Genomic DNA, 22,363 nt, shown 5'->3' on the forward strand with positions numbered 1-22,363 from the left:
GACACACACATGCAGCCACACACAGACACATGCAGAGATGGATAGACCTACATCTAGACATACACACATTTATGCACAGACACACACACACACAAATAGACTCACGCAGGGACACACATTCACACAGAGACACATACACTCATGCATACACATGACACATCACACACACAGGCACTAACACACGCATACATAGATACACTCATGCACACACACCCCTGCACACAGTCACATACAGATATACTTGTTTGCACACAGACATGTAGTCACACAAAGATACAAGTGCACATAATCAGACACAACACATGCACGTAAGACACACGTATACGTACTCGATACAGACATGTTCACACACACGCACACCCCAGGCAGGTCATGCTGCCTGTCTCTGCCCCTGACGTTGCCCGGCCTGCTCCACCCCCTGGTCCTTCAGCACACGTGGCACTGACTGTGGGAGCCCCCGGTGTGGCTGCCCCTGGCTGGAGGGGTCGGGAGGCAGCAGGGCCGTGTACTGAGCACCCGAGACCCCAGGGGGGACTTGATCAGGGATGGGTGTGGCTGGAGGGGCAGGGGGGAGACCGGTCAGGGGCCCAGACCAGGCTGGGGGCCATGGGAGGGAGATCACCCATCACCTGGCGATGAAGGCGCTTCCTGGGGCCTGGCTCCGACCTGGGCTGAGACCGGGAGCAGGAGTGCGGGTGGTCAGAGTGTCTTATGTCCGGGATGTGGCACGGATGGCCACAGAAGAAGCTCAGAAGCCGGGGCCGGAGGGCTTCCTGGGAGGGGCACCCTGGCAGGCGAGCGCTCGGAGGACAGGCATTGGGGCTCCAATCACTCTAAAGCGGCACCTTTCCTGGGGGGGCACAGTTAGGTTCAAAGTCCACCTGCCAACAGAGCAGGACAGGCGAGGCCACCCAGAGCTCCTGCCATCATGGCACCCTGCTGCCCGGGCCCCCCCCAACCCTGCTTGGGGCAGTGCCCACCGCAGGGTGCCCCTGTGCAAGTCCACATCTGCTTCCGCAGGCCCGGACGCCCATCTCTGGAAGGTGGGGCCTCTGTCTGGTTCATCCTGGTATCCCGGGCTCGCGGCCCAGGCTGCATGCGGTCGGCGCTCAATGCGCGCTCACACCGGCCGTCGTGTAACGCCCGCAGCTGGACGGTTCCCCCTGTCCCGTCCCCCGGCCCGCTCTCACTGCCCCTGTGGTGTCTGAAGTCCCGGCGGTGCAGGGCCGCCACCCCGCTCCTCTCGCCATGCCCACGAGGATGACGGCTGTGCTCCGTTCTTTCTTCCAGGTTGCAAGGGCTGCGGGGTGGAGATCAAAAACGGCCAGTCCCTGGTGGCCCTGGACAAACACTGGCATCTGGGCTGTTTCAAGTGCAAGACTTGCGGGAAACAACTGAACGCGGAGTATATCAGCAAGTGAGTGGGCGGGGCTCGCTGCCCTGTCACCGGGGGGCGGGGCAGGGCTCGTCCTGTGCCCACCCCCCCCACCCCACCCCCGCATGCTCGGCCTTTCTCCTGCCCTCCTGCCAGCTCCTCCCGTCTGTGCCAGGGGAGGGGCCCCGGCCGGGCCCCTCTCCCTACCAGCCTTGCTTCCTCAGTGTGGTTTGCAGACACTCCCATGCTGTTTCTGTTCACTGGGACAGAGACGTTAGCGCTCCCACCTTTGACCTTGTAAAACACCTCCCCGCACGGCCCCTGGTGTCACCCTCACCAGTGGAATTCGCCCCCCTTGCTGGTGCCTGCATCCCCTGCAGAACGCAAAGTGGGCATCAGCTGAGGCCGGCAGCAGAGCGAAGAGGAGAGGGCTGACCGGGCTCAGGTGTCACGGGTGTGACAGCACAGCCCGGTCTTCTGCCGCGGGGCCATCGGGCAGCTCCTGCTGGCCGACACAGGGTCCCTGATGTGTGCTCAGGATGCAGCGATGGCTGGTTTGGGGTGCGGGGGGAGCGCTGTTATCCAGAGGCAGTGGGGAGGGATCACTGGGGATCGGGCCCTGAGCAGGGGCAGCTGGTCTGCCAGGAGTGGATGTGCATTCTAATCCCTGGAGATCAGGCAACTGAGTCGGGTGAGCCCCCAGACAGCACAGGGGAGGGAAGGGTTACAGGCTGAGCTCAAAGGAGCAGCTTCTCTGAGTGCAGAGCGGCTCCCTCCTGCCAGGAAGGGGCTTTTTGGGCAACTTCTATCAAAGACTGTGCTAGTTCTTGATGCTATGAGGGAATAGAACCATAGACTGGGGTAAAAAACTGCTGCAGTAAAACTTCAGAGAATAAAACACACACACATACATGCATGCACACACGTGTGCACGCGAGAGTGCGTGTACACTGGGGGAATCCGAACCGGGTCGCTGCATGTGCCAGTGTCAATTTCCTGGTGGACCTTGTACTCTAATTCTGTAAGATGGGATCCTTGGGGAAACCTGGGGAAGGCCATCCTGGTTTCTCTGTCCCGTTTCTTACAACTGTGTTTGGATCCACAATTATCTCAAAATCAAACATTGCCGGTGAGAGTCCCCACACCAAGATGAGCCTCTGTCCAGGCTGGGGGGGTTTCTGGCCGCTTGGGCCAGGACCTGTTGCCTCTCATAGTAAAGGGAAGGGGTGAGTGACAGGCCAAGGCAGCCTTGGGGACAGAGCACTTAAAATAAAACAAAATGATGCCCAGCCCCCAGAGCGCTGCAGCCCCTCTCACCCACACAGCGTGTATGTTACTTAGCAGCCTCCGGAACAGCCCCGGAATTGATGATGAGGGCGCGGTGGTGTTGCCATGGAGACATTAATCTTTGAACCTCCTGGATTTGCTGCATGTACAGCCTTTTTTGGGGAGAGGTCGGAGCCCTGAGGTCAGGGCATTTGAAGGTGGACCCTGAGGGCCCAATATACACGTTCCCTCCCCTGTGGAAGGAAGGGCTGCTTCGTTTCTGAGGCTGCAGAGAAACACCGGGACCTCACCCCTCCTGCCGGCATCTGTGTGACCCAGACAAGGTCCCAAGCTTTGAGGAAAAGAGGGCGCCACTAGCTGCAGTCTCCCAACAGCTTGAGAAATCTCACCTTCTGTTAGCAGCTGAGCAAAAATCAAAACCAAACTGGGGCTAACACGGCAACTTCAGCAGTGCGGGGCGGGGGGAAGATGCACCAGAGTAACGCCCCCGACCCTGCACCCGCCGTGCGAGTCGCCTCCACATCCAAGTCCCATTGGGCTGGACCTGGGGCCAGGGGGACGGCCCCGGTTGGCGATGACAATGACAATGGCCTCAGCCACCGAGTGCCAGGCGTCGGCCATACCTTGTCTTACTTAGACCTTGCTCTTACCAATCCCACTTTACAGCCAGGAAGGTGAGGCCCAGGCAGGTTAAGTGACAGCTGGGACTGGGCATTTGAGTGCAAGGCTGTTCACTCACCTCTGCCCAGCAGGGAGTGCTGGCACCACCTCCGACGTCGTCACTGCCCCTCGTCCCGTGGTGCTGACCGCATAATGATAATTAAAGAGCTCTGACTGCAGGCCAGATGCTGTCCAGGCCTTGTGCCTGCGTTGTCTTCCGTCCACCACCTGCAAACCAGCTGTCTCCTTACAGTTCAGTGAAGGGGGCTCAGCATTTGAGCAGCCCGCCCACGGCTGCCCAGATATTCAGGAGCAGCGCCCACGAGGGTGTCCCGCTCGTCCCAATTTCCCAAAGCCACAAGCCATGCGCATGGCGCGTAGTAAGCCCGCCATTGCTGTGCGCGGGGAGCATGGATGCATCGCCGCCATGTGGTCCTCCTGCTCTTTCCTGCGCAGCCTGATGCCCCTCGCCCCTCGGGTTTCGAGAGCAGAAAGCTCCCAGCCACGCCCAGGAGGGTGAGGGTCGGTCCCAAGGCACACCTGCCACTTGGCATCTTGTCACCCTCAGACCTGGTCTCCAACGTGGGCGGCTTTGTCACACTCCCTTGTCGGCTCACGTTTTTCTCCAGCACCCCAGACCCCTTTCAGAAGGAGCAGGAAGCCACCCGATGGGTAAATAGACTATTTCCCACCCCGGATGTTAAACATCGGACAGAATGAACTGGAAGGAAGAGCCACGTCTGCGGAAACGTCTTTTATTTCCCAGACACAGCTTTGATTCCTTGGGCTCAGCCTTTGGAGCCCTTCACCAGCCCTCGCTTACCCCCTGGGCAGGCGGCCCCACCTCTTGCACCTCAGTTTGTCCACCTGTGAAATGGGACGATCTTTGTGGTATTTCTCGTGGGGCTGCCCTGATGACCGAGGGGCCGTGCTGGTGCCCATAAGTGCCCCATACACGCTGTCTAAGGGCTGTGCTGTTATCCAGAGTAGGAGGAAGTGGGCGTTCGCCCCTTGGACATGGCCCCTCTCGTTGGCGAGGACTGTCAGGGCCTGGGGGTCCTGGGGGTGCCCCCGCCATGCTGACTGCCAGCTCTGTTGCAGGGACGGGCTGCCCTACTGTGAGGCCGACTATCACACCAAGTTCGGGATCCGCTGCGATGGCTGTGAGAAGTACATCACGGGGCACGTGCTGGAGGTAAGGAGGCCAGCCTGGAGGCTGTGAGCGTGACACTTGCCTGCTCTAAGTCCTGCTCTGCGCGCTGGGGCTGCCCGCCCCCTAGGAGTTAACAGGGAGGATAAGAAGGTGCCTCTCGTGGCGTCTGCAGTGTATGTTTGTGCAGGAGCCCGCACCCCTGAGCCTTCGCCTCCCAGCTCTGCCAGAGGACACCTTCCAGGGTCTGCCCAGTGAGTGCCACCTCCTCCAGGAATATTTCCCTGCAACACTCTCTCACCTGTGCCCTTTACACGTTGACAGAGAGGTGGGAAGAACTTGCGATCCTGGTTCTGCCCTTTGGCATCTAGATGAGAAATCTGAGGCTTGGCGGGTTGAAAAGGGAGCCCGGGAGGCAGGGCTGGGTCCACAGAGGCGGCCAGGTCACCCAGCGATTTCAGGTTGGGGCATTTCTGGGGTGCTGACAGGTGCGTTTCTTGGTCTGGGTGGTAGTTACATGGGTGTGTCCCTTTGTGAAAATAACACGTGTTATGCACTTTACTGCATTTGTTCAGTAAGATCAGTCCCATGGGGTGAACAGGACCAAACCCACCCCCCTGATGCTCTGGCCCAGCCTGCCCCTCCACCCCACTCTGCAGCCCCTCCTGGGCTCTGCGCTGGGGCAGGTGGATGGGCCATCCCTCGGCGAGCACATGGTCTGTTGGGGAGGGCAAAGGTAACCAGAGGACCTGGGGGATGGCGAGGGGGCAGAGCACTGGGAGGGGAGGGGCCCTGACCCAGCCAAGGGGCCTGGGAGCCTTTTCCAAGGAGGTCACAGAAGCAGACTCTGGGAGTGGGAAGACAGGTTGGGGTCTGAGGCTGCAGGGCCCCGGCCACCCTCCCAGACAAGGGCTTCTGAACCCTGGAAAGCCTGGGTCGGATTTGCATACTAGAGAGCTCCCTCAGGCTGCCTCTGAGGCTGGACTTGAGGCCAGAGGCCGGGAGGCCAGCCAGGAAGGGCTGGGCATTCCCGCATCCCCAAGGACTCCTGCCCTGCCCGCCCCACAGCTAGAGCCCAGCCGTAGCAGGGCTCAGAATGCCTTGGTGAATTGCACGTTGAGCCCTGAGCTGCTTTTCTTGAAATTACACTTGACATCAGAGCTGCAGGGAGAGAGTTGCCCCGGGGCCTCAGCTCCAGGTAGGGGGGAGGAGAAGGGGGTGGCCACACCCACCCAGAGGGCAGTGAGGCCCTCCCCACCATCTCCCCATTTCCCAGATGCCACAGCGGGAATGGTCCCAGGCTCTGTGCAGAGCGGTGCCCTTCTCTGCCCAGAGGCCCCTGCGGGGGGCTGTGATTACACCCTCATTGACTGTAGAGAGTTTGCAAAGCACAAATAAGGGGGGAAGTCACTGACATGCGATCATATTTAGCTGAACTTTTTGGCTGGATTCCTTCCACTTTTTTCTCCCTCCACGTGTCAGAGTTGGCATCAAACCATTTATACATTATATCCTGATTTTTTTCAACTTCCACGTCCTATTTAATAGATTCCTATGTTTTTGTTTTGTGTTTTATGGGTCTTTTTGTAAACAGCTTTATTGGAATATAGTTCACATACCACGCAATTCACCTGTGTAAAGTGTGCGATTCGGTGGTTTTTAGTATCTTCACAGAGCTGCTCACCCATCCCCACAGTCCATTTTAGGATGTTCTCATCACCTCAAGAAGAAGCCTGTACCCCTTAGCTATTCCTCCCCTACACCCTGAGCCCGTGGCAGCCACCAATCTACTTTGGTCTCTGTAGAGTTCCCTGTTCTGGACACGTCATATAAATGGAATCATCCACTGTGTGGTCCTCTGTGATTGACATCTGTCTCACAAGATAACATTTCCAGGTGCATCGTACATGAGAGTGTTTCAGTGTTGCATCGTATTTCATTGTAGGAGTAGACCAGAATGTTTTAGGCTGATCATTCATTGTTGGACATTCCACTTTTTCACTATGATAAATAACACTGAGATGAACATCTTTTTTTTATTGCATTTCTAGTTTTCCTTAAGATTAATTCACAGAAGTGTAGAAACTGAGCCAACAACCATGAACTTTGTAAGGGTTCTTGACACTTATAAATTGCTTTCCAGAAAGTTTATTCTGATTTACATGCTTATCAACAGAACACGATCTTTCCCATCTCCCACCCTGGGTGTAACCTTTATGAAATCCTATGTCAAGTTGATAGGGGAGAACGTGGGGCCTCGCTGTTGTTTGCTTCCCTCCCACCCCTAGTGGTGCCGGGTCTTCTTTGTCATTTTTAGCCAATCAGAGTTCTTGCATTTCAGTTATCTTCCGTCAGCATTGCCTGTTTATACGCTGGGGGCTTCATGTTTTTCTGACGGAGTTGGGCGGGTGGTCACATAATGAGACTGTTGACATCTCGTCTGCTGAACATCTTGTATGTTTTTCTTGGGTGGTGATCACGCCTCATGTTTGTACTCCCATCCTCCGAACGTGCACGGAGGATGCGTCCTCCCCCCGTACCCCACGGTGACGTCTCACCTGGCCCTCCCGTCTCTCCAGGGCTCTCTCCTCACCCAGACCCTGCTGCAGACCCTGCTCTGGGCGAGTCTGGGCACCCGCCACCTCCGGCAGCAGCACTGAGGCTTCTGGAGGATTCCCCCGGCCAGGGCCCCACCTGCCACATTGCCTGGCAGTTCAAGCCTGTTTCTTTCTGTTCCCCCAAAAGACTATTCCAGACCTTCCTCACTCTCCTGGGCTGCTCCCCTCCCACCCCAGCCAGCCAGCCACAATGACCTTGTCTAAGATTTAACAGAGAGAGGGTCAGACGTCACTCAGGGCTGTCTGCGAAGCTTCTACCCCACCCCCTCCTGCCCTTCCTGATGGAGGCTCTGTCTCCCCTCCCAGCCACAGCCCCCCAACCCTGTGCTCCGGTCCGAACCCCGCCCGCCTCCTCTGGAGCCTTACCCTGCCATCTCCTTTCCTTCCTGGGGGCCACAAGGCACCCTCCTGGTGGCTGGTTGAAACAGCTCAAGTCGCCCCCATTTAAAAAGACTAGAAACCTGTCACCCTCACCTGTCCAGGTCCGCCAGCCGCTGCACCGTCTCTTCAAGCAGCTCCCCAGAGCGCCGGCCCCCCAGCCCCGCCGTGCCGGCCCCCTCCCGCCCTCCTTGGTGCCCTCACTCTGTGGGCTCGTGTCTGTGTGTCTGCGAGAGCGTGTGCCGGGCTATCGGCCACACACAGGGCCGAGCCCACTCGAACCCAGGAGACCCAGCCGGGCTCCCGGTGCCTGTTCGTCGCCCGACCGCCTGGCCTCTCCCTGTGTAGATGTTGGTTTGTGCTGTTTCATGCCACGCTGTGATACCTGATGGCCTAAGCGGGGAGCATCGTAGGCTCTGTGGGCCGAGCAGTTGTCGCTACAGGTGTGTGACTGGAGCCTGGCCCGCTTCCGGCACCCTTTGGGGTGGGCGGGACACACCAGACCCAGCCCCGGCGGCCCGCCCTGCCTCTCCGGGTCCTGATCCTGAGCCAGCACTGTGCCTGCCGAGGCCGGTCCATAGACGTCACCAGAACCTCCTTGGGGATCCGGCAGGTCGTGTCTGCGGAGCGTCCCCCAGCTCAGCGCCGGCCACGAGGTAGCTGATGGGGGGTGGAGGCTGCACTACTGTCGCTGGGCCATCAGCGGGCCTCCCCCTGATGGATCGGGTGGGGAGGGCAGGGGTGACCCCGTCCGCAGTGTTAGCGTCCCTGGTTCTTAATGAGCCAAGTACAGACTCGGGGCGTTTGGGGCCTGTGGATGGGGCCCCTCTGGCACACTCAGGTTTATCCTCAGGAAGGGACCGCCTTACTTGTGAGGAGCAGGAGAGAAACAGGCCTGGGGTGGAGGATAGAGAGACTCCCAGGGAAGATGAATGCTTCTGTCCTCGCCCCTGCGGGCGGGCGGGCGGGCGGGCTCCGCGGTGTGTGGCAGTTGAGTCAGCGGGACCGCACAGCTCTGAGCATCCTCCCCAGCGAGGCGGCAGCTGCGGGCGGGCGGGCGGGGACGAGCCGGCTCCACAGAAGGGAGCAGCCGCCGTGCTGGCACCACCTGGGCTCGGCCCGGCGCGTGCTGGCACCCAGCTGGGCGTGCAGTGGGCTCCTGAGGGGCGGCAGGTGGCAGGGGACAGGACCTGGAAAAGAAAGAGAAGGATCCAGACCGCTGGCTGGAGGGTGAGGGCATCTCTGTGCCCCCGTCCTCACGGTCACACTGCCTGTTCCTGCCAGCCCGTCCCAGGAGCTGGGCTGGACAGGGGCCGAGGGGCCGACTGCTCGGACCGGGCTCTGGTGCCAGGACCCCGTGCAGGTAGGAAGCTCCCTGGGCTGATGGGGAGGCCACACTGGCTGCAGGTGGGTGGGATTGCAGGGAGCGGGGCAGATCAGCCAGGTGCAAGACCCCCAAGGCACCTGTCACCCCACCCCGATTTGCCTCCTAAGGTGCTTTCCTCTCTGGAGTCTGAGTAGGAGAGCAGCCCGGGCCCCTTCCCCGCCCCCTGCAGGAGCCCTCAATCTGTGCCGCATCTGCGTGCGCCGGGCCCGGTGCCATCTTATGCTGGGCGCCCGCCCGTGAAATGTGCATTTGGTGGTAGTGCAGTTCCCCCCACTCCCTCTGTCACTGTAAATATTTAGCATCCTCTACTGCATGTTTTCCTGCATCCTGCGTGTCTGGGGTGTCTGTCCTGAGGAACCTGCTCCGCGCCGGGTCTGGGTGTGGGAGCGTCCTGGGTCCGGCGGGGACCTGGGAGGGGCTGACACAAGCCCCCTCCCCATTGCGGGGTCGGCTGGCTGGGAGGGTGGGGGGGGCCAGGGTGAGGAGCAGAGGTAGGGGGCTGGGAGCAGCCCTGCTGCAGTGCTGGCTCCTGGGGATGGAGTCGCTCCACAGAGAGAGCTGCAAGGTGGCTGTGAATTGCCAGGGGATGGTGGTCTAAGCAGATCAACCAGACCAGAGTTGGATGAGCGGAGGGAGTTGAGTGAGAGGGAGTCCCTGGCCGAGTCCCCGCCATCACCTTGCTCTCTACTGCTTCTCACAGTATTAGCAGGAACAGGTGGGCGGGGGCGGGGAAGGGGTGCGTCTTGCTCAGCCCCATCCTCCTTAACCCTGGCGGGCCGCTGTCTGAGCCCCACCTGCCTCCTGCAGCCTGGCTGTCTCCATGGTAATGAGAAGCCCAGGGTCCCCCTGGGACCACTAATTAATCCCTTCCTCCCTTTATTCCTTCCTCTGTGCTTCCATCCCTCCCTCCCTCCTTCTTCTTTCCTTCCGCTCCTCCATCCAGCACCCACCTTCCTGAAGGCTCACTGTGTCCCACCCTGGCCTGGGGGCTGAGTTCCCGGTGAGGACGGTGGCAGGGGTCCCCCTGCCTGACCTGGAGGAGCCCTGGAGGGAGGGGAGCGGCCAGCTGAAAGTTTCTCCATTTCAAATGGACCCTCTCCTGCGACTCCAGACGCTGGTGTGTTTATTTCTTCCTCTTTTCTCCTTGGCACTTCCTTTTCACCCTCCTAAGCCAGCAGGACTTTTATCATTGGGAGAAAACAAACCCTGAGTTCCGAACAAATAAAGGCATTTCCTAAGGACAGAGGTGAAGTCAACTTCCCAAGACCCCAGCTTCTCTCTCTCTTTTTAAAACTTAATGAATGTGTTTATTTTAAAAACACTCTCAGAGGGAATACCTGTTTATCATAAAAGAAAAATCATCCATAATGAATGTCATCACACAGAAAAACTACCGTTAGCATTTAGACTTCATCCTTTTAGATTGTGTGCACACACACAGACACACGGACACACACACACACAAAGACACACACAGACACAGAGATACACATAGACATACACACAGAGATACAGACTTACACACATAGACACATACACAGACACACACAGAGACACAGAGATACACATGGACACACACACATACAGACACACAGATACACACACATAGAGACACACACAGGGACACAAAAATACACACGCACATACACAGACTCACACACACACACGTAGAGACACACAGAGACACACGCCGACTTGCCTTCAGCCTGACGCCACGTCCCTGCTCAGCGCCCAGCAAGGATCAGTGTCTCCAGCCCTTGTCCTTAACCATCGGTCCATCAGCACATTCCCAGGCATCTGGGTTGAGGAAGCCCGGCAAGGGCGCCAGGCCGACGTCCTTACTGCAGGACTTCTCAGAGCCTTGACAGCTGACGTGCCCGGAGGTGGGGTATGTTACCTCTCTGCTCCCACACTCACTGGTCAGAACCCCACTGTCCTCTAGGACCCCGTTATGCATGCCTGGCGGGTACTGTTTCCTCGTTCAGAACATCTTTATGGGACAGCCCCTCTGCGTGCAGCTCTGCTCTAGGACCTGGGACAGCAGAGAACGAAGGGACAAGGCTTAGTCCTGGAGCGGTCACACCAGTCCTGGAGCTGGGGGAGAGAGAGGAACAGAGCCCAAACAGAGTCAGGGAGCCACGCCAGCCTCCATGTGGTCCCCCGAGACCCTGAGTCCAGAACGAGACCCCGAGCCCAGAGCGAGCCTGTCCCAAGGCCTGTGGCGTCAGCAATGGGGAGGGGGCAGGGCTGAGTCAGGGGTTCTGGGGAGGGTCTTTGCTGACATGGCACAGAGCTGGGAGGGTCTGGGGTTGCAGACCCCTCTGTGAGGGCTGCCAGACGCTCCCCCCTCCCCCGACTGCATCCTTCCTGCTAAAGATTTTGATTAGCTTCTCGGTAAATTTCATTTGATCGGTGCGCTCTGGAGATTAGGCCTTTTAAGATCTGGATCCAGTTCCGGTCATTCTCAAAGGAGACTAAAGCTTCAAATTGGGGGATATGCCAGGAGCAGCCACTGGGAGCTGGCTGGTCTGGGCTGGGGGATGTGTGCCTTGCAGCGGGGACCCAGGGGAGGGCTCAAAAGCAGGCGGAGGCACAGCCGGCTCTCCAGGGAATGGAAGAGGCCATGGATGGCTTTAGGGAGGAAAAGGGGGTGCCTGCTTCCGATGGGGTAGGGGAGGTCCATCCCTCCGTGCTTCCCACAGCTGGGGGAGGGAGGAGGGGTTGGCTGCTCCTCTCCGCAGGGAGGGGAGGGAGCTTCTGGAGCCCAGAGACACTGCCACATCTCCACGGTGCCAGCCCGGTCCCTAATGTCCACGGTAGGGCCACACTCAGTACCCTCCACTCTGCCTGGGTCCCGCTGAGGAACAGAGCTCGCTCTGCCCTCAGAGGCTGCGTTCCTAGTGAGCCTGGTTCTGTCTGATGAAAGATGACAGCCCCTTGTCAGAAGGCACAAGACATCGTTTTCAAACCACGCACTGCAAAATCTCATGGGCTTTTGATACACTTTTAAAATCTGCGCCATCTTGCGTCCCACCTGGGTAAGGGGCTGCGCTGCCTGCCGGGCTGGGGGCTGGGCTGACGGCACAGATGACTGAGGCCCTTCTAGGACAGTTGTGGGGAGGAAAGGGCTCTGACGGAGCAGGGGCTGCTGCTGGGTTCCGATCACGTGGAACGCCCCGGCCACCGTGGCCACTGCGAGACAGCGGGAGCAGCAATGGGGATTGATGCAAAGGGTGAGGACACTTTTATTTTTGACTTCATGAGCCTGTCTTAGTCGGCTTGGGCTGCTCTGCTATGAGCTGCGAGGCTTAAACAACAGACGGTTATTTCTCACGGCTCTAGAGGCTGGAAGTCCAAGATCAAGGCGCCAATCCACTGGGTTCCTGGCTTGGAGATGGTCACCTTCTCCCTGTGTCCTCCCATGGCATGGAGCTCTGCTGTCTCATCTTGTAAGGACACTAGTGTCCTTACAAGACATCATGGGGGCCCCATGTGGCTTTTCATGGCTGAATAATCTTCCATTGTGTTTATCACACTCACGTTTCGGCTGGTTCCACCTTCTGGCTGTTGGGAATAATGCTGCTGTGAAGATCTATGTACGTGTTTTTGTGTGGACCCATGTTTTTATTTCTTTTGTTCTCTTCCTTTTTCTTAAATACCTAGGAGTGGAATTGCTGGGTTGTATGGTAGTTCTGTGTTTAACTTTTGGAGGCACTGACAAAGTGTTTTCCACAGTGGCTGCACCATTTTACATCCCCACCACCGATGTGCAAGGGTTCCAATTTCTCCATATCCTCACCAGCACTTGTTATTTTCCATTTTGTTTTGTTTTAATTATAGTCGCCCTCGTGGGTGTGAGGTGGTATCTCATTGTCGTTTGGATTTGCCTTTCCTTAATGACAGTGATGTTGAGTATCTTTGATTTGCTTCTTGGCCGTTCCTATATCTTCTTTGGGAAAAAATGTCAGTTCAAGCCATTTGCCTGTTTTTTAACTGGACTGTTTGTCTTTTTGTTGTTGAGCTGTAAGAGCTCTTTATATATTCTGATCCTAAGCCCTTATCAGATCTATGATTTGCAAATATTCTCTCCCATTCTATAGTTTGTCTTTTCACTTTCTTGATAACGTCCTTTGATGCACAAAAGTTGTTAATTTTTAGGAAGTCCAACTTATCTATTGTGTCGTTGGCCGCTCACGCTTTCCGTGTCATATCCGAAAATCCACTGCCAAATCCGGGGTCAGCAAAATATACCCCTGTGTTTTCTTCTGTGGTTTTATACTTTTGTGGGAAAACTCTTTTACTGGCATGTAACACACAGAGGAGTCCATGAATCTCACACACTGGACACACCCAAGCCACCAGCACCCAGACCAAGAAAACACATGCCCAGCCCCCTGGGGCCCCCAAGGCAGCCACCACACCCTGACTCTGACCGTATAGATTCATTTGCCTCGTTTTGAACTTCGTAAAAATGGAATCCGCTCTGCAGTGTCTGGTTTCCTTCCTCAGCCTTGCGTCTGTTCTAGGCCTCCAAGTTGATTGCTCAGGGCGTGGGGTTTGGGGGTGCGTGGGCATGGAGTGCACACCACAGAGTCAGGGACCCCCCCGGTTGGGGACAGAGGCCACAAAGGCCAGACTCCTGGGTGCCAAGCCTGGCTCCACCCCCTCCTGCTGTGTGACCTTGCTCAGCTTCCTCCACCTCTCTGTGCCCTGATGGAAACAAAGATAGTCATGAACCTCACAGGCTGTCACAGGATGAAGACCAGTTAGTGTGTGAAAGGGCTTCTTGCCTCTCCCTGTAGAAATAAGCGGTATCCCCGTTGCTGCTATTTTTGGAGACCGGGGGGCGTTTGCCAGCCCTGGGTTGGGGGGTGCTTTCCAGAGGGAAGAGTGTGGACACCGGGCCGGCCCCTGGCGGTGGCCGCAGGGCTGTTTCTCTGCTCAGCCTTAATTCTCATTGGTCGGCCTGGGGTTTCAAGCCTGTCCCCTTACAGACTGTCCCCACGGCTTTCTCTCTCCACCTGGCTCACGTGTAGACATGCCGTGTAGATGTGCTATGTAGACACCAGTGTGTGCCTTCCTCCCCACGCGGCTGTCACAGAACTCCTGCTGTTTGATGTCATGAGGGTGGGTGGTCCCCCCGACCCAGAGTGAAGGGGGTGCCTGCCTGAGGAAGGCGTGAGGACAGGTCAGAGGTCACAATGTTTAAAGTGCGTGAGTCCTCAGTTGACAACTGGGACCTGATAACAGGTGGTTTCTATTAAAGCTACAGCGCTGTTCTAATCACCTGTTTGTACCTCAAGGATGGAACTGCTCTGACCGCTCAGCATTTTAAGGCTGAAATGGCAGCTTCACCCTCACTCTGCCTGGGCCCAGTGCTGCGGTGTGACCTGCTCCCCAGATAGATCCCTGAGACTAGGGGTTCCTGCAATGGCCCCGTGCCAGGCCCTGCCCTCGGAGGCTCACTGTCGAGTGGGGAAGAATCACCCGAAATAATTGTCAAACCCTGTGAAAATGGGGCTCTGGGAGCCCAGAGCAGGGAAGCAATCAGGGGAAGCTTCCAAGAGGAAGTGGCGTTGGAGATGAGATCGGGAACATTCCAGGTGGTCCCGGGTGGGAGAGTAGGGAGGGCAGTCCAGGTGGAAGGAGCTGCAGGTGCAAAGGCCCGGAGGCCGCAGAGCCGGCAGGACTGAGCACTCAGCATTCTCACGCTTCCCGAAGCATCCCTTTGCCTGGAGACATGGGTGGGCCACGCAGACTGGCACCTCCGGCCCCACTCAGGAAGGGAGTCTGTTCTGGATTCTTCCTCCCTGATACTCAGGGGTCCCCTCGGGCCTGGTTTGCACCGAAGGCACCGGTGGGGAAGGGGAAGGAAAATGAGGTGCTTGTAATGAATTTGCACCCCGTTACTTACTGATTCAGCAGAGTATTATTAATTCAGCTTCAGAGAGTGGTGATTAACCTTCACATCTCAGGAAAGAGTGAGGGGGGTTACATCCACATTTAGCAGCGGGCTGCAGCTACCCCCAGCCCAGGTGAAGGAATAGTCACTGTACAGTCATGCTGAAGACAGTATTTTGGGGTGATTTTTTTGGTACCATGTAGAAATAAGCCAAACTTGCCAATGGCCTTTGTTTTGGTTATTTCGGTATTAATATTTTAATCAAATTGAATGGGTTTCAAGAATGATAAAAACAGCAAAACGCTCATTGAGAAAATTGAGCAATACAGAGAGACAAAAAGAAAATGATCTATCACTTTCACCCCACCTGTCCTGTCCCTCCATCTGGGGAAATAACGTTAGGTCCTCCCTCCCCGCCCCACCAAGATACAGAGATGCATGGGACCTGGTCCCCCTCTGCCTCGTGGGTGGGGCAGACCCATCCACCGCTGAGCCGGGAGGAGTGGGCGACACGGCTGCTCTCCTGGAGGCCGGTCTCTGCTCCCAGGCATGGCCCCAGCGGGCAGGGGCCACATTCACACACCCTGGACGGCCTGGGGCACCACCGGTCCCGCCCCATCCCCCTGGGCGTGGGCTCTCCACCACACAGCCCCCCTTCCTGCCTCACCTGAGCACCTGCGTGGGGACACGCCGTGCCCTGAGCAGAGACGCCTGTGCTTTGTGCTTTTTCCAGGCGGGGGAAAAGCACTATCACCCTCTGTGCGCGCTATGTGTCGGGTGCGGCCGGATGTTCGCGGAAGGCGAGGAGATGTATCTGCAAGGTAAGAAGAAGACCGTGCTGCTCGGACCCGAGGGCACCAAACAGGCGGCTCCCGGGCCCACGCCCTGTGCTGGGTGTGCCCTGGCGGGTCCGCGAGCTTTCCCGCCAGTTAGGGAACCCCACCCCCCAGCAGGGATGGGGGTCCAGGGCCCAGCGGGCTCTCCCCGCGGAGCACCCGCCGGCGGCGGCAGAGTGACAGCTTGCCTGGTTTTGCATCGTCCATCCACGTGATGTCCGTGAACCTGAGCTGGACGAGATAAGAAAAAGGCCAAGTTAAAGAGTAGGATCCAGGAGCGTTGGAAATTGGGGTCCCAGTAGCCAAACGTAAATGGATGTGTTCTGTGTGTCTGTGGTCGCTTCAAGCCTGTCCCGAAAGCCCCTCAGCCCGGGGTCCATGTCTCAGGGCTTCCCCCGCACTACCCTCCCTTGATTGATGAATGAGTGTGGAGACCACGGGCCGCTCCTGAGGCTTTTTTCCTGGTCAAGGGAGTCGCCAAAGTGTCGGTAAAGAGAGTTCTGGAGAAAAACATAGCCAACCTTCTAACCCATTTCGTGGCATTTCATGGGAAATCCCCAACCCATTCACCATTAAAATAATAATAATAATAACAATAGAATAAAGGCGAGGCGTTCTGCGGCCACCAGACCTGGAGAAGCAGCAGGTGACAGCCAGTTGTCCCCTCCCTCCTTCTGCAGTGACCCTGTTCAGCTCATTGCTGCTTGTTCAAAAATTACACCAACACTCAGACTGGAGCACCCAGCTCCCAGCTATTTCTTTACATGTTTATTAACCGGGGTGCTAGCAATTCTCCTTCGAGCTACACTTAGTTTTATCACCTTGAAGACCCACCCCATCCCTGTGGCTTATTCATTCCCAAGCCTTGATAAAGAAAGATTATTTGGACACTTGTCAAAATGGTAGGAAGACGGTATTCAGGACATGGCAGAAGGGCAGGGAGATCAGGCCAACTCCGAATTCGACAAGGACAGGGGATTTATAGCCAAGGAGGGGGTGGGGATTAGGGGGGACGTGTGGATGGAAAATTACCAAGAGGAAAGGCCGAGAAGGATTCCTGCTGAAGACAGGCCAGCGGCCTAGACGCAAGGTCAAAGGTGGGGCTGAGGCTCAGCAGGGTCCTCGCTGAAACTGGGCTCACAGGTTGAAGACCTTCCCCGAGGGTCCTGGGCGGGATGGATTAGATGCTGAGACCCCCGTCTCTGTAGTCACATTGTCTTTTCAAGGACGTCTGTGTCTCCGTGACCCCGGAGGCAAGCTGAGTAGGGCCAGACGGGCCACTGGATGACCTCACCCGGCGTCCTTCTGGGGCCGTGTGTCACACAGGCCTCCCTTTCTGAGACTGAACCTCGTGGGGTGACGTCAGCCAGGACTGCCTGGTCCCCAGTGTCCCCTCTTGTTCTTCAGTCTTGAGACCTTATGAAAGGGGTCCTTTACGCCTCTCCCAGCCGTTCTGGTACGTCTGGGTGGGGAGAGGTCCCCCTGCCTGAGGCGCCCACGCCCACCATAAGTGGCACCTTCAGGACATACTGACGCCTAGCACAGTGGCATCGAGCCGGCAGCTTGGGGACACGAGCTGGCCATCAAGGGGACCCAGTCTCAGAACAAAGATGCTCTTCATGGCTCTGGGCTCCCTGTTTCTAATGCGGGACCTGCCCTGACTTTCTGTGGGATGTCGCAGCCCATCCCGTCCCCTCCCAGCCTCTTTCCCAGTCTGTGCCAGAAGGGTTCAGACCCAGTCGGTGATTTTCACGCCCCACTCCACGGAGCACCAGAGTCCCACGGTGAGGGGCCCCTTTGGGGCTCTGGCCCTGCCCTGCATGGACACCCCGAGACCCTCTGCCTGGTCCGCCTGGATGCTGGGGCTCCAGGAGAGCGTATTTGACGGGTGAATCCCATGCAGTAAAAGCTCCAAGGAGCAGAGGTCCCGGTGAGCCCTTTGGCCTCCGAGGGAGATGAGGTGACCCCCCGCCAAATACCAGCACTGCCACCCAGCCCTGGACGCACCTTCCTGTCTGCAGACTCAGCGAGCATAGGCGGGGGAGTCTTACTCTCACTAAATATCAGGGAGACCCAGATTAAAATAGCGCGTTGATGTTATCCTTCCCGCCGGGTTGACAAGGGTTAAAAGGAAAGACACATCCCCACGCTATGGGGATTGGAGGAAACGGGCGTCTTACCTGGCTCGTGGGCGAAAACTGGGAAACTGCCAGAATGCCTCAAGAGCCTTAAAAATGCCCACACCCTTTGAGCCAAGACCCCACTTTTAGGAAGCCCTCAAGTAAATCAGAGAGATGGGGTGGAACTCGTGTACCATGGACTCCCCGCAAATTTTTTTTTTTTAATATAAATTTACTTATTTATTTGGGTGCGTTGGGTCTTCGTTGCTGCACACGGGCTTTTTTTTTTAATTATTTTTGGCTGCGTTGGGTCTTCGTTGCTGCACGTGGGCTTTCTCTAGTTGCGGTGCGCGGGCTTCTCATTGCAGTGGCTTCTCTTGTTGCGGAGCACAGGCTCTAGGCACGCGGGCTTCAGTAGTTGTGGCACGCGGGCTCAGTAGTTGTGGCTCGTGGGCTCTAGTGCGCAGGCTCAGTAGTTGTGGCGCACGGGCTTAGTTGCTCCGCGGCATGTGGGATCTTCCCGGACCAGGGCTCGAACCCGTGTCCCCTGCATTGGCAGGTGGACTCTTAACTGCTGCGCCACCAGGGAAGTCCCTCTCTGCAACTTTATTTAGAAATAAAACATTGGAACTAACAGGCAAGGAGCAGCTAGAGATATTCTCATCAATCCGTACGATGCAATATTATGCAGCCCTTAAAGTTACAGTTTTGATATTTAATTACGTGGAGAAATACTAAGACACTTTTAAGCAAAAATCGCAGGATACAAAACTGCGTACCTACGTTGTATTTAATATGTATGTGTACACTGGATGACAGCCCGACCCAAAGCGGGTAGGAGGTTACAGATGATTTTAATTTTCCTATATATTCTTTTTTAGGCTTGTTTAAATTTTAATTTAAAAAAAACAGCTATTACCTTTTGTAATCATAGACAATGTTTTGAAAAAAGAAAAGCTTATGCACAAACCAACCAAGGCCCGGTCTCTCTGGGAGCTTCGAGTTGGAGCAGATATTTTCCAGGGAGGAGCAGAAATAAGTTCCCTTCCCCGACGTTAACTCACGTGACCTGGAGGCTTTGCAGGCAGAAATGGGGTGTAGCTCCTTCCTGCCACGACACTTTTAAACCCCTGCTGTGTGCCAGGCCCCTACTACGTCCACTCTGTGTGGCTTGTTCGGGGGATGTGAGAATGGGATGGACAAGGCTCCCACCTCCACGCGGGGCGTGGGCTGTCCTGGCAGCAGTGGATGTAGACGCGGACACAGCAGCCGTGGCCACCCACAGAGGACGCGTGAGTGGAGTACGGATGGACGGAGGGAGAAAGGGGGCCGGGCTGAGGTTCAGGGAGGCGCGAGGGGGGAAGCAAGCCCTCTGGGCCCTGAAGTTATTACCCCTATTTAGTTATATTAAATTCTGCCAAAGGCCTGACCAGGTAGGATTATTGTTGGCCCTGTGTGCAGGTGGGAAAACTCTGAGACTCTGGGAGGTCGGGTTTGAATTAGAAAAGAGCAGGGCCCTTGGGGTCCTTGGGGCGCTTGGTGACCTGTTACCCTGAGGGTGGCGCCTGTAGCTGTGGAAGCTGGGCGGGGTCGGCATGAGCGAGACAACTCAGACACCCTGCGAGTGAGTGCGGGGTCAGGCCCCCAGCCTGCGGCCCTGACCTTCACCCCACACCTAAGGTTCCCACCTGAGGGTCCCCGAGGAGAGCCCTGCCCCGAAGCCCTCGTTCCCCAGGCAGGTCCCGCTGGGCTCCGGCCCCACACTGTGCCCATGGCTGGGCCTGGCCGCTGCCCACCCGCACAGAGAGGATCCGGTGAAGGGCGCACGGCAGCCCCTCTTCTCTCCCCTGCCTCTGAATAGAAGCCACCCGCAGAGCCCTCCTCGGAGAAGCCTCGTCTGGGTGCCCGGGGTTCCGAGGGACCCCATGGGAGCCTCAGCTCACGGTGGGGCGTTTCCTGTCTGTTTCGTGTCCTCCCCCTCCCGGTGGGGCTGTGAGCCCCCGTGATCTGCCCCAGGCCCAGCCCTGACCTGCGACTCCGGCACAGACGAAGGGGAGTGAGGGTCCGAGTGTGGACGCCGGCTCCCTCCTCCTGACCCTCTGCACGGCCCCTGCATCTCCGGAAATACCACTAACACGTCCCTCTTGGGAATCTGTCCACAGGCTCCTCCATCTGGCACCCGGCATGTCGACAGGCAGCCAGAACTGAAGACAAAAGCAAGGTTGGTGGAATTCAATCTCTTCCGACGCCTTTTCCCCGGCTTCTGCGCTATCCTCACACGGTTAAGAGGACGCTGGCTGCGTCTGCAGGCTTGCCGGCCGGTCCCACCAGGCTATGGGGCAGGTGGCCCGAGGCCTGGCAGTGTTGAGGTGTAAACAGGTAGATCAGCTGCTGGGTGGGACCAGGGGCCTTCCCGCACTGGCCCTGCCGACCTCTTCCTTTGTTCAGTGGACGCTGATGGCAGCGAAAGTTTTGGGACAACTGCAAAGTTAGCGGGTCTCCAAACAGTCCCAAGACCATCCATACTTCTGACGCCAACGGCTAGTTCGAGGGGTCCTCACAGCTGCCCGCAGGTTCATTAATGTATCTGAAGGACTCACAGAACTGTTACAGCCCTGGTTACAGTTTATCCCGGCAGGGGGCGGGGGGAGATAGAGAGTGAAATCAGCCCAGCACGGGGCAGGGTCCAGGAGGGGTCCGGACACACGGTGCCATCATCTTCTCCCCATGGAGTCCAGACTCAGCCCCTCCCAGTGATGGGTGACAGCGCACACGGAGTACTGCCAACCAGGGAAGCTCCGGGGCCAGAGACCTTATCGGTGCTCCATTAAATGATTGATTGGTTGGTTGGTTGGTTGATTGGTTGCCATGTGGTTGATTTCACTCTCCAGGTGACATGACCCAAGACCACCAGAATCATAGGGTTGGTCTTTCTGACATGGCCAGCCCCACTCTAAGAATTTTGGGTGCAGTTAGCCCCCTCCCTAAACAGAGACATCCTATCGGGTACGATCACCTTCCAGAAACTAGGGCAAGACCTCCCTCTGGGCCAGGCTAGACCACCCTCTAGGCCAGGCCAAATTCCTTGCCCCTCAGAGGCCCTGTGCTGGGTGCCAGGCTGCAGGTGCAGCGTGAGAAAGGAGGCCGGCATGCCCCTGACCCTCCCGGGGCTGGCGTCCCAGAGAGAGGCAGAAATCAACCCCTCAACAAGCAGATAAGGCAGCAGCGGTTGGCGGGGCAGGAGAGCGGGGGAAGGACCGACTTTGCCTGGGATGGTTGGGGGGCAGAGGCGGTCCTCCGGAGGAAATGAGCAGGAGCTGAGCCAGAAGATGAGACGGTGCCAGCCCTGAAGAGAGGGAGAGGGAGTGCGGTTCCAGGCAGGCTGGGGGTTCGTGCAAAGGCCCTAGGGCAGGAACAGGGCAAGCTCCCTTTGGCTTGGGTGGCGGTGCGGTGAGCAGGGGAGGGGTCCTGCTGCCCCAGGGCTGCTGCGCCTCCATCCTCACTGCTCCCTTTCTCCCCTGTACCTTCGCAAGCGCGTTCCTTCCTCCGGAGATGCCCTCTCGTGCCCTTACATCGCGCATCCTGGCAAACTTCTCCTTTGGGTTTTAAGATTCACCTAGAATGTCAGCCCCAGAAGACCTTGCCAACTCCTCCTCCTGCCCCACGTCCTCAACTCACACCCCGCATGCAGCTCCCTCTTCCCTAAAAGCCTGGAGGAAAGGCTCCAGTCTCTCTGTCCTGATTTCCCGGCTCCCACACGAGTCCTGACAGGTGACACACTCAAGCGTTTGTGGGCTGAAGGAAGGAAGTGAATCCAGGGTGAACTGCAGCCCAGGGGACCACAGGCCCTCGAGGGGAGGCGTGTCAGCCAGCTTTGCTCTGTCAGGCACTACCAGGCCCTGTGCCAGGGAGCCCCCCACCCCTGCAGGACCCCCACTGGGAGCCACGCCCTGCGGGGCCCCAGGATAGTGCAGACGGGCCCCGGGCGGCGAGTGGTATGTGACCCACAGGACTCCTGGCCCGGCCTCAGGACGCCAGCAACCCCTGGCTTTCCACTCTGTCCCCCATGCATGGTGTCCCAGGCATGCAAACCCTTTTAAAGCCACCAAACTGGCTCCGGATGAGCCGGATGGCGGTGGGCCCTTGAAGACCCTGGCTACTCAAATGCCGCGTAGCAGCGGGTCTGCATCCATGTTTGGGAGACGGACGGGGAAACTGCTGCAGGGGGCGGGGGGACCCACGGGGTTGCTACCGTGCCTGCGTGGGGTGTGCAGAGTGACGCTGGGGTCACTGCAGAGTTCAGACCCAGCCTTCTCGGACCCAAGCCCGTGGGATGCCCAGAATTCCTTTTGGGGGTGAGGGGCCCGCTCTGCTGGTGGCAACTCTGGGCCAAGAGGCCGAGGTGACCGGGGTCCCCGGGTGGAGGTGGGGAGGGGTTGAGAGGAGCAGAGGCTGGAGAGTCAGGCAGGTCCCCCGGGAAGAGCGTGGGAGGCCGGCCGATCCGGGGGTCTCGGTGGCTCCCTGAGACTCTCCGGCAGCTGTGTTTGGCAGGAGGGACCGCTGCCCAGAGGAATTCTGCTCCAGGAGGAAAGGGGTGGAGCTCTGCTGTTGGGGGTACTTCGCTCTTTACTGTTGACGCTGGTTCTGTTC

General features: G+C 57.7%; 1 protein-coding gene across 13 annotated transcripts in view; it reads left to right on the plus strand.

Annotated features, from left to right (window-relative positions):
- The window catches only part of ABLIM2 (actin binding LIM protein family member 2), a 154,682-nt gene that overhangs the window by 63,509 nt on the left and 68,810 nt on the right, over positions 1-22,363 (plus strand). For all 13 annotated transcript variants that reach the window (XR_009701071.1, XR_009701072.1, XR_009701073.1 and 10 more), the window contains exons 5-8: positions 1,291-1,417; positions 4,424-4,517; positions 15,491-15,578; positions 19,876-19,934. Coding sequence is in view for 8 of the 13 variants with exons in the window: in XM_061191940.1 (XP_061047923.1) it covers positions 1,291-1,417; positions 4,424-4,517; positions 15,491-15,578; positions 19,876-19,934 (368 nt within the window). In the remaining 5 variants the exon portion in view is untranslated. The remainder of the gene's footprint in view (positions 1-1,290; positions 1,418-4,423; positions 4,518-15,490; positions 15,579-19,875; positions 19,935-22,363) is intronic.

Source organism: Eubalaena glacialis, chromosome 5 (genome assembly GCF_028564815.1).
Source record: "Eubalaena glacialis isolate mEubGla1 chromosome 5, mEubGla1.1.hap2.+ XY, whole genome shotgun sequence".
NCBI lineage: Eukaryota > Metazoa > Chordata > Mammalia > Artiodactyla > Balaenidae > Eubalaena > Eubalaena glacialis.